Source organism: Anser brachyrhynchus, assembly GCF_964034855.1.
Source record: "Anser brachyrhynchus genome assembly, chromosome: 1".
Taxonomy (NCBI): domain Eukaryota; kingdom Metazoa; phylum Chordata; class Aves; order Anseriformes; family Anatidae; genus Anser; species Anser brachyrhynchus.
In genome coordinates this window covers 37,655,202-37,672,391 of record NC_137694.1, presented here as the reverse complement: position 1 = coordinate 37,672,391, position 17,190 = coordinate 37,655,202, and the positions used below count along the sequence as shown (strand labels likewise).

Below are 17,190 nucleotides of genomic sequence, written 5' to 3'. Positions count from 1 at the left end.
TGTCTTCCAATCTATTTTCCTTTCCTAAGCATCCTTTCTCCTCAAGAAAAGTAATAGAGATGCCTTACTCAATTACCAATCCCAGGGGCTCCAGTGCCAATCCCAGCCCCCAGACAAAAACGGTCTGTTAATTACACAGCTAAGGTTGACATTCGGGCTTCTGACACATCAGCCTCAAGCAGCCATCGCTTAAGCTCAGGTCATCCTCAGAAGGTTATCTCCACAGCCTGACCTGCTCGATACTTCTTTATTGAGAATGAAAGCCAAGACTGCATAATCTTAACGTGCATCACAAATGCCAGACGACTCCCCTCAAATAATGGACCCCGACTTATCCTGCCTTGTAACGCAGCCGTTCCAGTCTAACAGTCTCAAGGTGTTTCTAACTAAGATAAGCGAAGCCCTCACTTGTTCTTCATTCACTCCAAGAGCGCCGCCGAAGCAAGCCTGTAATCTGACAGGAACCAGATGTGTGCATAAACAGATGATGGATGTGAAAGGCACCAGCCTTTAAGCAGAGCAAGGGAAAAAGCTACTTGAAAAGTAAAGGGAAGGGGCAGATCGGATGGGAAGAAGGGCATCCACAAAGCCAAGCAGCACTAAAACATTTAAAAGCCATCTCCATGACACTGCTATATTTACCTCTTTTTGTTAAACCTTAACAGCCTCCCCTCACTTCCTCGGGCGCTAACTCCCATTTCCTAGCCTTATGAGTTCACATGCACTCATCACCTACTTGTCTAAGCAGAGCTTGAGCATCCTCAGCTCATCAGCACTTCTGCGCTTGGCTACAACTGAGGAGTCCTCCTGGCGGATTCCTACATTTAAAAAATAAAATACCAAACCCCACAGTGGCATGGGGAAGACTGGCAACTCTAAATTGAAGTAGCTGGTATTTAGAAACACCACAGTTTTGAGTGGTATAGATGTGGCCTTTGACCAACTTTATGTGCTGCAAAGCAGCAGCGCATCGGTAGCTCCTCACCCCTTGTACGTGGAGCAGCCATCCTCTTCCTCCAGCGAGCGCACCGCTCCTCCCACAGCCCCAAAGTAAACTGCCACCTTACATCACTGCCCACTTAGAACTGAAGTTTCCCCACAATAAATGCCAGAAACAATTGCACCAGACAAGTTAGTTTATCCAAAAAAACTGAGGATTAGAATTTACTGTAGAATAGCTACTTGGACTGTGGTTTGCAGTCAGCTCCCTGGTATCAACAACCACACCATCCCTCTTCAAATACGCACAAGTCTAATAATAAATCCACTTATAATTACCAGTACTAAGAACTATTTTATCCATTATGCAAATACATGATACATGCAAAGGTTTCAGAAAACACAGTATTGCATAACAGCCAGTTTGTAGAGGTCTATCGTCACCCATTTTACAGTTTCTAATTCAGATTTTAATCTGTGTTGTTATTATTTTTTTAGTATTTCAGAATCCCAAAGTTGTTCAAAGCTCCTGGAATGGGTAATCTGCAGAGTATGCTCTCCTAAAGCAACTACAAAACAAGTTTTAACTACATGTAGCTTGGAAAACTACTTGCTACAACCTCATTTGATAGCAAAAAGTTTTAAACTCATTGGAAACCAGTATTAAGAAGCAAATCCATCACAATATTTTGGAAGACATCCTTCCCATGAGCACTAAATGCAAAGCTCACTTAATCACAGAAACAAATTAGCATGATAAAACTAAAAAAAATACTCAGAAAACAGTCTGAATCTATTTTTAAGTGTAATTTAAATGACTCAGGCAATTCTGGACTGCATCTTTTCAGACTAATCAGTTTTTGTTGTTTTTCTTTTTCTTCCCCAAAGTTTCTAGCCTCAACTCTCCTGGTAACATCATACTAGAGAATCTGAAAGAAATGGACATGAAAAATACATACGTTTATCACAGCTGTGCCCAGTGCTTCAACAGTTTTGTCAAAAGCCAACTCTATAGCTAATCACAGCCTGTATTCTTTTAGATTTTAATATATTAACAAGAGGCTGCTTTGGATGTCACTGTGTTCTTTAACTACAAACTAAGAACTGTAAAGGTGCAAAAACGGAATAAACCCCAAGTGCGTTTTATGACTTTTCCCTGTATTGATGCACTCTCTTTAACAAATGAAAGCTTCATACATGAATTCCTGGGTATGCACAATGCAGACAAATTTAATTATCTTTAACCTAATGGTTTGTTAGAGCTACTGTGTAAGCGGTCTCTTTTTTTTAGTTGTTTTTAGTTGTTTAGTTGTGTTTTTTTAGTTGCTATGCTATTTCATTATCTGATACACCATCTTTTGCATGTTATCTACTGTAACGGTTACTCCAATAAATAGTCTGGTGACAGATCCTAAGCTCCATAATACATATTCCAGTCCCACCTTCATAAAACTTGACTTAACTGGACTCCTCTCTCTGGACACACACAGTTTTAGAGGGGTCCTACAAGAAGGCTGGGGAGGGACTCTTTGTCAGGGAGTGTAGGGATAGGACAAGGGGGAATGGCTTTAAACTAAAAGGGTGGGCTTTGGTTAGATATAAGGATGAAATTCTTTACTTCGAGGGTGGTGAGGCCCTGGCACAGGCTGCCCAGAGCAGCTGTGGATGCCCCATCCCTGGAGGTGCTCAAGGCCAGGCTGGATGGGGCTTTGGGCAACCTGGTCTGGTGGGAGGTGTCCCTGCCCATGGCAGGGGTTGGAGCTGGGTGCTCTGTAAGGGCCCTTCCCACCCAAGGCTCTACACAGTGAGCCCGGCACCCCTGCCCACACCCCGCAGCACCCAGGAGGCGTGCGAGCCGCGGAAGCCGAGGCCCAGGGCGCTCCGCAGCCCTCCCAGCCCCTCTGCAGCACCCCGCGGCCGGCGGGGCGCTCACCGGGCCCGGCCGCCCCGCACCGCCCCGAGCAGGCCCCGCTCCTCCGGGCTCCGCGGGCCCCGCGCCCGCCGCAGGCGGAGGCCGAGGCTCCGCTCCTCAGCGGGGGGAAGCCCCGAGGCGAGGCGGGCCGGGCCCGGCGGCGGCGGCGGCGGCTCCCACCTGAAGTCCTTGTCGCTGGACGTCATCTTCTCCAGCAGGTTGGAGATGTGGTACGAGGCGCTCGCCATGTTGACGGGCCCGGCCGGGAGCAGCGGCGGCAGGAGGAGGAGGAGGAGGAGGAGGAGAGGGAGGAGGAGGAGGAGGAGGAGGGGGAGGGCGGCGCCTCCCGGCTCCGCTCGCCGGGGCTGGGCCTGGGCCTGGGCCTGCTGGGGCCGCCGGAGCCCCCCGCGCGCCGCCGCCGCCCGCGATTGGCGGCGCTGCCAGCCCCGTGACGCCGCCCGCGGACGTGGCGCCGAGCGGGTGCGCGCCCAGCCCGGGCCGCCGTTGGAGAGGCGGCGGGAAGGGCGGCCGCGGACTACGAGTCCCAGCGCGCACCGCGCGCGCGTCCCGCCCGGCGCCGTTGGCGGGGCATGGCGGGAGTTGTAGTTTGGCTCGGTCGGGTGTTCGTCACCACCTCAGGCCCTCGCAAAGCCACGGCTGAGCGCGGGCTGAACATATCTGACAGAAGTCCAAAGCAGCGACGTGAAAATGCGTTTTCCTTGCTGAATAAAAGTGTGTTTCTGTCTGTCCCCGTTGCAGAAAGCTGCCCCAAAATGTGATGTGAGTGCTTCCAGAGTGCCTGGGGGCAAACAGAGATTTTTTTCATATATATTCACATAATTTAAACACTCATATCATAGTCTCAGCAGTAACTTAAAACACTCAGTTCCCCAAGAAAAGCACGGCCTGGCCTCAGGGTCTGCCTTAGCGCAGGCCAGGCCAGGCTGTGGTACCAGTGCCATGCCCAACAGGCCTCCTGGGCACAGGGAAAACAAGTTTTTGTACCTGTAACCAAGTAAAAATGCACTTTTTTACTTGTTTTTGCCTCCCTCGTTGCTGTACATGTCAATCTCATTGCTTTTCTGGGCAAAACCTGTGATCTGTCTACGTGTGGGTGGATGATAGGAAGTGGTGGGAGAACTGAGGAAGTGTTTCCATGTGTAAAACAAGACAGCCTACTGCAGGCAGCCTCCTCAAGTTTCTTACTGAAACAAAACATGAAATAATCTTAATCCTCCTTCTCAGTTATGTGTATGTACTGAAAAACTAAAGAAATGCTTTTTTGTTGTTGATGATTGGTATTTTAAAGAAACAAGATTTGAACTAAAACCAAGATGTCCTTAAAATACGCATTTTTAGGTGCAACTCGCAGGCAGCCTTTCACAGCAGCTGAAGGAAGGCATGTGTTCTTCGTTAACTGAACCGAAATCACAAGTGGATCTGCCATGGCCTGTCACCCAGGCACTTTGTGCAAACAACTGTTTTGGAAGACACAGACACTGTCATTGTCTGGGTGCTGTGCTGGAAAGAGAGCTTGGTATGTATTGGTCTCATTCCCCGGAGCAGCTCGGTGTCAGGTTAGTGCTGTGCAGCAAAAATAAGGGACAGGTAAGAAGGAGGTGGGCAGCGTGGGGGTGGATTGGTGACACTGACGTGGGGCAAGGATGGGTTACAGAAGGTGGGAGTAGTTGGGGGGAGGAAGAGGGAGTCTCAAGGAGAAATGGGGGACCATCGGTATGGGCAGGGGAAGTGCAGTGAGGGGAAGCACTCAGAAGGAGAGGTGGCCTTTTCAAACAGGCCATTGACTCGTTTGACTTGGGAATGCTTGATTGAGGGTTTACCTTTGGAGAGGAAAATCATTTACTTCCATTTGCGTGAACACTTAGGTTGGCTATTCAAGGAAGCCAGCTGGAACAGTACAGATGAAGACAGGCTCACTCCTGACTCGTTTGTGACAGCTGAAAACAGCTTATGATGCCTGAATTGTGATAACGCTGTGCCATGCACAGGAAAACTATGCAGCTTCTCTTTGAAGCACCAAGACAGAAAAAGTTGAAATACAAATAGTTGTCATTTGGCACATCAATTTGTGTTTTGCCATGTGGACGTTAGCACCATTCTAAATCACTTTGATGACAGTGACTTGTGAGCATGTTACAATCACAAGAAATGATTTGTTTCTGAGATGTCAAATTGTCACATCATCGCTTCTCACGCACTGTTGGACAAGACCGTTCTAACCTGTTCTTTATTTACATTCATGACTTTGGTCCTAAGTGGGGATCAGGTGGTTAGGGGGTGGTGAATGATCATCTATTACAAAAATGTTCTGGCTACATACTTACCATGATGCATGTTATTGAATAAACATGTGAAACGAACCAGATGATAGAAAATGCTGTTATGGGAGAGGTCTTTTATGTCTGTCCCTATTGTAGAATGAAGTATTGCCAGTGTTCACTGGAAGCAGATCCACTCAAGTTGGGAGTTAACTTTCTAAATTAATATTGTTTCAAATTAGACACTAAACTGAGCTACTTCCCACTTTGGGAATTTTACAAACATTCACTTACAATAAGGTTATTCATGCTGAGAAGAAAAAAAAAAAAAAAAAATCAGTTATACAGAACAATTCTGCTCCAGTTCATGCTTCTGACTGATCTTTGTCTTGTCCATGTTTAGGTTATATTTCCTACTCTGCATCTCAGAGATTCTATTCCTGTCAATGTTCATGTTCCGAGAGGTATTTTAGCTTGCTTCCTTCTCTTTATCAATTTTTTTTCTGGTTGTTCATGTTGGGGTTTGGCATCCTCATGCACAAATCTCTTCCTTAAAGATTCTTCAAGGACAGGAGAAAGATAGAAATAAATCCATAGCATGAAAGTCACATCTGCCTTCTACTCAAAGGGATTCTTAGATGGGAAAGTATCTGCATATCCTAAGATGATACTAAAAGTAGGAATTTAGTCTTGCATTTGCAAGATGTAAATATAACTGACAGCCTCTAACACATCCAGGATGCTTTGTGATCTTGTACATTTTAAAAATGATTTTTAAATCATTTAAAGTCATAATTCTGCTGCTGGTTTCTGTACCTCAACCAGCTTAGCCTGCCACTACTTAAACCTGGTTTCATATTACTACCAGAAATACAGGTCATCATGGAGGAAGTCAAAGTATTTTTTTTGTTGTTCAAGCACAATTATTACAATTGGGATTCAGCTATAGTAGATGCAATGTTCCAGAGGAAGTTAGACACACGTAGAGGCTAATTGAGAAGAGATTTTTTCCAGCTGATAGCAAAAAACTTCACAGATGGAGTGGTACTCCTGATCTGTTCCCTGTAGACACGCATATTAGATGCTCTTGGTTCATTCACAAAGATAGCTGAAAGCTTAATTAAATGCGGGAACCTGAAAGGATTTATCTTGCTTTATACTTGCAAATACATTCCCCAAATGCTGAAGATGAGAGAAGAGCACTGTTCGATTAGGGATGCATTCACCGCACCAGAATTTGAGCCCTCACCAATTTGCTCTTTCACTTCACACATGAGTTGTGAGCCCACAGCCAGGAGAGGAAATCAGGAATGTGCTGCATGTTCATATATCAGCATGTAAAGAGCTATACCATACATTTTCACTAGGCTTAAAGGGACTCCTTTACGATGACGAATTTAAAGCTGGTTATCAGTTTTTACAGCTGGTTTTGGGGAAATAAAAGGAAAATTGCCGTTCTGAGTCAAAAGCTGCACACTGCTGTAAGCAGATATTTTGAGCTAGAGAACCTTACGGTCCTGGTTTATCACTTAGATAGGTGACTGACTTTGTACATCTGAACTATTAATCTTGAAAAAGATACTTGGGAAGGAAGACTTCAGAAATGTAGTTGACTGATTATAGTAACAAACCACAGATGGAGTCAAAGAAGTGATCTAGGTTAAAACACAGAAGAAACTTAAAAAGGGATGCTATGACTGTTTAACTTAGAGCAAACAAATTGAAAAAACATGACATGCATTAGACCAGTCATATGGGTAAATGTGTGTTTCAAGCACCGTATTGCATTGTATAAAAGTTTTTAGTTGTTTGCTTTTTTTCTTTTAAAGCTGAAAAAATTTTCACATGAAACTTAAGAATCCCAAAGCATCTATCCAAAAGCAATTTGAAGCATTGCTACTGTGTTGAATCTCACTTAAGACTGTTTCATTCTGGGACAGTAGAAAACATTACTGATCTTATTTATGAGACATTTCTACACGCTTGCCAAGAATAATAAGTAATATATGTAGTTGTAAACTGCCTGGCCTTTACTTCCTAACCCAGATAATCCTCTTTTGTAAATCAAAGTAAAGCAAAGCAGACTGTTTGCATGTCAGATTCCATCAGCTGTAAAAAGAGAAAGATTGGGAAACAGTGCGGAAAATAATATATGTATCCAGTTAAGTAATGGACTGAAGCAACTGTCAAATGGACTGAAATTGCCTCTCTAAAAGAACAGAGCTCCAATAGCATCTTCATCATAAGATTGTCAGGAAATATAGTATCTTGAAGGAAAAGAAAATAATAATGTAACAGTCTTCTGACTAAAATTGGATAAAAAATGCAAAAAAAAAAAAAGCTAAATAATTTATCTTCTGCTTGCTAAACACTGCACAGCTATTTGCAGCATTTTTGGTCAACAGGTTTCCAACATTTGCCACACACTCACAGATAAAAACTAAAATGAATCTTTCAAATAAAATCTGACCTGATATACGAGACAAAAATTTAGACTCCCAGATGTTTACCGTTGTATTATTTCCATGCCAAATGAACTCAGCTTAGAAGACAGAAAAAAATTCATCATTACTACCCCTTCTGAAAATGAATCCAGGTTGTTTTTCTTTTTGATTGACCATTTGCGTTTTCATTCCTTATCATAACTCTAAATGTCTGACTCCTTCCGAGTGAGTTATGTTTCCCTTTATGTCAGCACACCCAGCTTTCTGCACATAATGACCTCAGAAATGCTTGTACTAGAGACACTTGTCTCAAGTAAACTTACGAGCACTTGCTTAATCAGAACTTCTGATATTGAACAGTATTGTTTGTGTTTCAAAAGTGGTACAAGTACAAATTATTTGAAGTGTTTTGACTATTTAGGCTTATTAGAACCACAGGCAGCCATGCAATGGATTTTGCTTACTCTGGATCTCACATGTCAAGAAAACCTTGACTATCGATAATTTAGAAATTTGTATGTTAGCACATCGGCTAATTACAATATGAGCCAAAGTTTGACAAAGGATACATAAAGGCTAATCTGTTCCATTTCATAGCATTTTAAAGCACTGTTGTTAGCATGTTGATTCTTGCCTAAGAGTGCTTCATTTCAGGACAATATAACGTGACATCTCCCTCATGCATGAGACTAGCAGTAAAATTAGCAAAGATGAAAAAATACAAACCTAATTATTCCTCCGTGAATCAAGGTGAATAAAAGGGGCTAAAACTAAATTAGAATGAATAAATCTGTTGAACAGAGCGTAACGTGACCGAATCTGATTCCTTGGAGAAAGATCGACTCATTCACGGAATCATCTAAGGTGAAATGACTCAATGATGCTCTTCTCTTGGAGCAGACGATGCCCTTCCTTGACCTCATTAGGGTTTTACTCAAACTCAGTTAGCTCAGCCTCACTCGTTTGGGTCAAGAACATTTTGCACTGGAGGCAAGGCTGCCGAAGGGGCTGGTGTCCTTCAGGCATCCTTCAGGTTTTTTGACTGTTTGGCATACAGGTTGTGGTACCAGAAAAGACAAGGACATGTCTTTTCAGCTCCACACTAAAGGGCTTTGCGGGTGTCAACAACCCCTTGAACAGAAACAAGAAGATCTTGGGAATCTGGAGAGGTCCCAGTAGACTGGAAGCTGGCAAATGTTGTGCCAATTTTCAAAAAGGGCAAGAAAGAAGACCCTAGCAATTACAGGTCTGTCAGTCTCACGTCAGTGCCTGGTAAAATTATGGAGAAGATGATCCTTGAAGTTACTGAAGTGCACCTGGGGGACAATGCAGTCATTGGTCCCAGCCAACACGGGTTCATGAGGGGTAGGTCCTGCCTAACAAATTTATTTCCTTTTATGATAAGATCACCCATCTAGTCGATCAAGGGAAACCAGCTGATGTGATCTTTTTGGACTTCAGCAAAGCTTTTGACACAGTTTCCCATAGGATCCTACTGGACAAGATGTCCAGCATACAACTTCACAAAAACATCGTACGATGGGAGAGCAATTGGCTGACGGGCAGGGCTCAAAGGGCTATGGTAAATGGGGCTACATCAGGCTGGTGTCTAGTCACCAGTGAGGTCTGCCAGGGCTCCATTTTAGGGCCAGTCCTCTTCAATGTTTTTATAAATGATTTGGATGTAGGACTAGAAGGTGTTTTGAGCAAATTTGCTGACGACACCAAACTTGGAGGAGTTGTGGCCTCTGATGAGGGTGAAAAGGCCTTGCAGAGAGATCTGGCCAGATTGGAGAGCTGGGCGATCACCAACCGCATGAAGTTCAACAAAAGCAAGTGCCGGGTCCTGCACCTGGGATGGGGCAACCCTGGCTATACGTACAGACTGGGCGACGAGACGCTGGAGAGCAGCCCCGCAGAGAGGGATCTGGGGGTTGTGGTTGACAGCAAGTTGAATATGAGCCAGCAGCGTGCCCTGGCAGCCAGGAGGGCCACCCGCACCCTGGGGTGCATCAGGCCCAGCACTGCCAGCCGGGTGAGGGAAGGGATTGTCCCGCTCTGCTCTGCGCTGGGCGGCCTCACCTCCAGCACTGTGCGCGGTTTGGGTGCCACAGTACAAAAAGGACATTAAACTGTTGGAGAGTGCCCAGAGGAGGGCGACGAAGATGGTGAAGGGCCCAGAGGGGAAGACCTATGAGGAGCGGCTGAGGGCACTGGGCCTGTTCAGCCTGGAGAAGAGGAGGCTGAGGGGAGGCCTCATCGCAGTCTGCAACTTCCTCGTGAGTGGGAGTGGAGGGGCAGGGGACCTGTTCTCCGTTATCACCAGTGACAGGACCCGCGGGAACGGTGTCAAGCTGAGGCAGGGGAAGTTCAGGCTGGACATCAGGAAGAGGTTCTTCACCAAGAGGGTTGTCGCACACTGGAACAGGCTCCCCAGTGAAGCAGTCACGGCACCAAGCCTGTCTGAATTTAAGAAGCGTTTGGACTGTGCACTTAGTCACATGGTCTAAATTTTGGGTAGACCTGTGCGGTGCCAGGAGTTGGACTCGATGATCCTTAATGGGTCCCTTCCAACTCAGGATATCCTATGATTCTATGATTCTATGAATTGATTTTAATTGCAAATTCTCTGACCATTACCTGTTGAACCTTGGGGCCTAGTTTATTTCAAAATGATTTTCCTCTTTACATGAGTCATTAACTACATGTTTGTATGCTAAAATTAGTTTTGTTTGTTTGTTTGTTTGTTTTTAATACATGTTATCAGGCTAGTCATATCATTCTAGGATTAGTAGCCATGTATTGTAATAGCAGGGCATAGTCTAAGTTTAGGACCGAATGTTTGAACTTGTTAGAGCCACCATTAAAATTTTTAAACCCTCTGGGCATGTGCAATTTCTGTTCTATTCATCATGAATATGTATAAAATTGAGTAGGTCTGACAAGTATTGGTGGCTTGCTTGTGAATTTATGTGTGTGAATAGCAAATACAAAACAAAATATCAAAAGGAGCAAGAATCTCATATATCTCATATGCATTATTCAAGCAGGAGCAGGCTCTTAAAAGAAAATATCTGCAATTAGTTTTAATACTTTGGAAATAATTACATGCCAGTAGGAAAACCATATATCGAAAGGAATATGTTTAAATTTCAAAACAATCTTCAGAGATACCTCCTGTTGTTTCGTTATCTCTCTGGGGGTTAATGATGCCAGTACTTCGCAGTGAGAAGGCATTTTTAATAACTTCTATCAGAAAAGTCAACCCATGCTGCTACAGCCTGATCCAGAGGAATGTCATTTCAAAAACAAAAACAGTTCTACAAAACTTTTCAGTCTTTTTATGCATTGAAACGCTAAGTCCTATTACTTGTGTTAGAAACATCTCCTGCCAGTCACAGTCAAGGTGACCTACTTGATTTTAATTTATTTTTTTAATTCCTTTTTGTGGTACTGCCAGTTTAAGGGCAAAATTTCATCTCTGCATTCAGCTGCAGCGATACCAGATCATGGCTTTGTTCTGTTATCATACTGCAGAGGCCAAAATTAGACATTTTTGGAAGATTTTTTATGTTGCTAGCCAGTTCTTCAGAGAGTCTGGAACTAATATATTGTAGAAGCAATGTCATTTGAAAGGATGAGATGCAGAGAGACAATTGTCTGCTCACATCTCACAAAATAAAGATGATTTTGTCTCCCAATGCTTTCTAAGAATATCCTCAAATTCCGTTCCTACAATATTTCTGGAGGCAGTGATTTCTTTGCCAATAGAAAGAAATTAGCTTGTTTCCTTTTTGTCATGTACCTGATGTCGTCATTTACACAGTGTGAAAAAGCTGGTGGCGTTTTGTGGCCATTTTGTCCTGATGCGAGTCGTGGCACTGTCTGCAGCTGGGGGGGACATGGAGGGAAGGAAGATGCAGTTTTGCAGCATGGCCTCCATCAAGCAGTCATCAAGGTGGAATGAAAAGACAGGATCACAGCGAAAGCAGGAACTAGCATCCCCCAAGCTCTTCTCCCTCAAAACCTGTGCTGCCAAGAAGCAGAAAAACAGATGGAGAAGCACCTACGGTAATCTGCTAGCCTCGGATGTGGCTGAGTGCTGTTCTTCATTTGAGATACAGGACATTTTTACTTCCATGTTTGCTGTTTTGATTAAACCACGGAGGCTCGTTGCTCTCAGGCCCGCTTCTCACGCTGCATCCATTCCTTGCACTCTCTTTCACTCTACGTGGTGTTAACAGGGTCATACTAGGAATCCAGCGAAGGCCAAGAACAGTATGAGATTTAAATTATGTTAAATTTACACAGCATCAGCAGCTGAGGCTGAAAGAGAATTTTCATTATCCCTTAGCAGCACACAGTCTAAGGCATGTAGCTGAGAGGCTGTGATACCATCGTGGAGGAATGGTTTCTACATGCTTCAAGGTCAGCTTGTAAATATAGTTATTTTATTGCAATGGAAATATCCAATTTTAGTCAAAGCTCAGGACCAGGACATTGCCAGAAGGGCAAGAATACCTAAGAGAGTCATTTTTTTTTTTTTCTGTTGAGAACTGTTTGTCCACAAACCAATGCAAAGAGTGTTTGTTTCCAAAAGCCAACTCCAAAATTACATTTCTTTGTGGTGACTCATCTAGCAGTGCAGCAGTGCAGTACCTGCAGGGCAGTCAAAACAGATTGGCAGTGATCCATGGTATCTCATACCTCTGGGAGAGCAGTAAATTGTGTAATGTGGTTGGGTCTTCTGATCCATCTTGGTTGATTCAAGGATGTCTTAAATACAGCTAAGCACTTAAGCTGTGGGAACTGATTGAATGCAGCATCGTATCCCTTTAGTTCTCTTTTATTAGTAACCACCTGGATGTCCAGATAGATAATTCCGAACAAATTTGCTCCTTTGAGCGATTAGAAACTGAACTGGAATGAAAATCCATTTTCACATCAGTTGCTAAACACTGACCAAAAGAGCAAATATTATTCCGAACCACGTTCTAATTTGGAGGGGGGTGATAAAAATTGACACTCAAAGTAAATGTCTTTCAAGATAAAGCACTGGGTCATGTGTGGGCTGCTGTTAGAAGAGAGAGGAGAAAAGAACTGCATGTTGCAATTATTTGCAGGTAGGAATTGCATTTCCTGCCAAGTAAAACGTCTCCTCTAAAATTGCTCTGTTTGTAGTTCTGCCTCGAGATAACTTTCGCACCTGCTGCTCAAAGATTAAACTACATCTGTTGAAAGGAAACTGCCACTTGGGGTCACATTTGTTATCAAATGACATTTTTTGTTTATTTGTGTAGCGAGCGCTGTAGAATTGGAAATTCCCTCTCTTCATTTTGAGCTTTGCTGTAGATCCTCATCATGAAATATTTTTGGAGCCAGTGAAAATGTTGAGGCTTTAAGCTTTATAGCAGGAAAATAAGAAAAAAGATGGTATATTTTTTCCTAGATTTCTCTACAATAATACGCCTGTGTTATTCATACTTCAGTCATATATGTAATAATCCTAATTTATAATCCTTATCCCAAGTACCAGTTCAACATTCTTCTTGATATGCATAACATATACCGTAAGAACAATACAAAAGACAGAACAATGGCTACTTTTGAAAAATAAGGTTAATGTATGGAAGTGTTCCCCAACATATGTATTTTAGAATGTTTGCAGCAAGTTTATAATGTGGGTACTCTTAACGTGAAATAATATTCCTACAGAGAAGTATTTGATGACAGCTGTAGTTCTTTAACTTTCTCCAGGTCCTATTCAAGAATAATTTCTTTATGGAGATGAGCTTGGTAACATTCAGCAGTAGTGAACTGTAGAATTATCTACATTCACAGTTTTTGCTTTAGAGGATTAGCCATTAGAAATGTATCTGCAGGGCTTGGAAAATTTTTAATATGAAAAAGCCAACTAATCAGAGCCTTTCACAAAAAAAAGCAAAGGAATAATGGCTGAATACACATCACTATTTTTAACAAACTGATATGAATCACTCAGTCCCTCAGTGCTGATTCCGTAGCGATACGTTCTGTTTTGACAAGATCATTCACTCAAGCTGTCTTTCTTTTAGCACTTACAGTTGGTGGCATACAGAGTCAAGTAAGCCTAAACTTCTCGTCCTTTTTCCCATCAGGGTGTAAAATTGCTATGAAAGCAGAACCAGGTGAAGATTCAGAATGGGACCTAGTGATCCAACATTATGATATTGTTGGACCCCACAGTCTTGGTATACGTTTGAGTTACTTCCAACTGAAATCCGCTGAACTTGCTATTTCGTGTATTCGTTTTGTTTACCAGTAGTCCTCTTGAAAACCTACTGCAAGAGGTTTAGGATGTGTTTACTGTAATTCACATGTCATCTTAAGAGCCATCATAATTTATGCTGAATATAAATGCCTGAAGAATAAGACTACGCTTCTAGGAATGGGAGCAAAACAGAGCTTCATCAAAAAACTGTTCTCTGGATTGGGCGTCAAGCTGTGTAAGAATTTCCAGGGTGTTTCCAGTGATTAGGGAATGCAAATGAAGTGCAAAAGAAATGAATGTTGCCCAAAATGCTGAATAATATCAAGAACTGATGGAGTAATCAGCCCTTCTTGTTCCAAAGAGTTATTTTTTTAAAGCAGATGGAGAAAAATGCCACAATCATAACCTATAATTCAAAGATGGAGGATGCAGTGAGAGCGATATTCCGTTACAGTTCATTTTTCCTTTTTCACTGAAGATCAACAAGTTCAACAACAGCTGAAGTCAGATTGTTATAGACAGTTATTGTTTCAGCTGTCATTACTTTTTTATTATTTGCCATCAATGAATATTTTCAAGCAGCACATCCAGTCTTGATGCACCGAGACCCACTTAGAAAGGAAATGCTGGATGATTATTTAATAACTAGGGATTTAAACATGGGGAAGAGTTAAAGGAAATAATAAAACCAGTGTGCATTGAATCTCAAACAGGAAGCAGTTTTGTTTTGCTAGCAGGGCCACCTAAAAAATAAGACTCAAAGCAGTGGATGTGTTTTGTGGCCAATTGAGGCTGACAGAGGGAAGGTTCCCAATATGTAAAGTTGAATCACACTGTGTGCCAGCTGTGGTAGTTTTTTCTCTTGCCCGTAAAATAATCTTGTGATTCCAATAATAAAAAACAATTTCACTCCAATGCTGCAGCTTTATTCTTATCCCTTCAAACCAAACCCAAGAAGCTAATGGCACAGAAGATACGAGAATTATATATCACATTGGTGCTGAGTGATCTAATTTGCTCTGATGCAGAAGTCCTGAAGAAATATACTGCTAAGGCGATCCAATCAGCTAGGGTTTATTCTTTTCCTGTTCTAGTTTAGAAAGCAGAAAAATTATCTGAAAACTAAAGCTATGCCCTCCAGAGAGTTACGTTATCACCAAATCAGTCATGAATGGAATGCAGAAATCTTTCAGGGCAAACAGATATTGAATCCATCTTGGTGTTATCTTCATTTTAAAGCTTCAGTAATGATATTTCAGAGGAATTCATAATGAACCTGCAAAAAAGGGAGAGGCATGGAAGTTTCGCTACAATTTCATACATGAGTTACAACAACAGTTCCCAGACCAAGACCTCCCTCTCTAATGGTCATAAACAAACCTATGCCTAAAGAACTATGTCAAAAAAAATCTTGCCGACACAGAGTGTACCTGAACGCCCTGGGAGTTTATTTCAGAGTTCAAGTGCAAAGGTACTGAAGTGTGATGTCTCTTTCAGATGCTAATAATACAACCAGGTAGGAAGGTCTAGAAGTCTCAGTGTGTTCATGATTGGGTACGGTCTCTTGAACGTCTAGGGTAGTGATTTAAATCCAAAATAAGTCAATACAACAGTCTATGAATTTTGTTGCCATCTCAGTTGTCAGAGAATTGGTCTCAGAGTTCCCGGTAAACAGGTATAATATCACATTAAAAATGTCCCACCATAATTGTCACCATTATAAGCCTCAGAGAAGAACATATAGACTGGAGCAGGCATGAAGAACAAAGCTCACATTAGTTCTTTAGGTTGTTCCCCATTGGGCAACAGATTTACGTTAAGGAATTTGGCCCAGAGGAGAAAAAAAAAAAAATCACAAAACGAAGAAATGAAAAACCACTTGTAATGCTTCCCTCCTACAGCTTTTAGTACCAGCTTTTTGTTTAGCCAAACTTAGTCAGTTTTGTTTTAATGTTCTTCGTGAACATTAGAAAAACATTTTTGGGGTCTACATAGAATCACTAAATGACAGCTGAAAAGAAGCAACTAAGGAAATTAAAGCAAGAAATCTTTTTTTTTTTCTTTTTTTTTCCACTCACAAAAATATGTTTCAGATTTACATTCTCTTCCATTCTTTCTTGGTAATAATTTATTCTTTAGTTTTGTGCAACAGGTCATTAACCTGCTTAACAGCCCTAAATCTAGATGTTTTCCCCTTAGAGAAAAGTAGTGAAAGTCAAGTGGGCAAAATACCAAATCTTACTTTCACTTCATTTTCTTTGATAATTTAGGGGAATACATGATCCAGGATCTTTCTCTCACAACAGAAAATGGTAATTTAGCTGTTAACTACATGGGATTCAGATTTGGGACCCTTACTAAATCTGCGTGCAGTCTTATCTGCTGGGTCTGATTATGTTCTGATCAATATTATCTGATGACTGTGACCACAGGTGGGAAGTTTCAAGGATATTTTGACTTCCATGGCCATTTGACAGAAAGTAGGCAGAAAGTACCACTGTGAAGTTCTTGTCCATGTTGGTCTTTTTTGCTAATCAGAAACAAGAGGAAAATCCATGAGAGGAGGATTCAGTTTCTGCGTCTTTGCTTCCCATGTTTTAGCTGCAACATAAACCACGTGGGTGCTTAGGAGACAGATTGTGCAAAGAAAGCAAAAGTTAGACCTATGCCTAAAAGCCTGGTGATGGTTCAAAAGCCCTCCTAGGTTTTGCCTCTCTCTAATTTGAATCGTTTTTTTACTGGGAGTTACTATTCTTAAGATACGTTAAGATTTTCTGTGTTTCCCTTGACGTGTTCAGTCTTGCTCTCACCTATATCAGTGCTCCTTTTGAAATTCATTACCTGGAGGCGAAGGCCAAAACCTCTCTAGCTGTAGAAGCAAATGTATTCACTTTACTTGAAGGATCATAAAAACCCATCTCTTTGCCAAAGATGCTCACTGAGAGAGATGTCAGCCAGCGTGGCGTTCCAGGATTAATTAAGGAGTTTGTCTGCCAGACATTCTTGAAGTCTGCTTTTTCTTGTCTTATTTTTACTTTTTGGCATGTAGTAGTATTTCCATATTTATTAAATGCACACTGATAATTACATGCAGAAGAGCAATTAGCAGCAGACAATTTAGTGGCAAAGAATTTATAATTTGAACTGTTTACCATTCAGAGATGACTGGAAGTGATGACAACTTGTTTCCAGTCCATTGGACTTCTCAGCTGTATGAGTGATGGGGCCCTATAAATAGAAGCAGAACGGCTCCAAATGAAACTTCATTTCAGTGATATTGTTATAGCAGAACTTCCAGCTGAAGTGGCCATTTTTAATTCTCTGTTTTTCCAGTCTATCTTTGTATGAAACATAAAATCATACCTG

At 42.1% G+C, this 17,190-nt stretch overlaps 1 protein-coding gene across 1 annotated transcript in view; it reads right to left on the bottom strand.

The window, feature by feature from the left end:
* CAND1 (cullin associated and neddylation dissociated 1) overlaps nucleotides 1–3,276 on the bottom strand; it is a 28,183-nt gene extending 24,907 nt beyond the window's left edge. Inside the window, exon 1 of the mRNA XM_080592534.1 lies at nucleotides 3,032–3,276. Coding sequence (XP_080448660.1) covers nucleotides 3,032–3,099 — 68 coding nt within the window. The 5' untranslated portion in view covers nucleotides 3,100–3,276. The remainder of the gene's footprint in view (nucleotides 1–3,031) is intronic.
* Nucleotides 3,277–17,190: the final 13,914 nt, after the last annotated feature.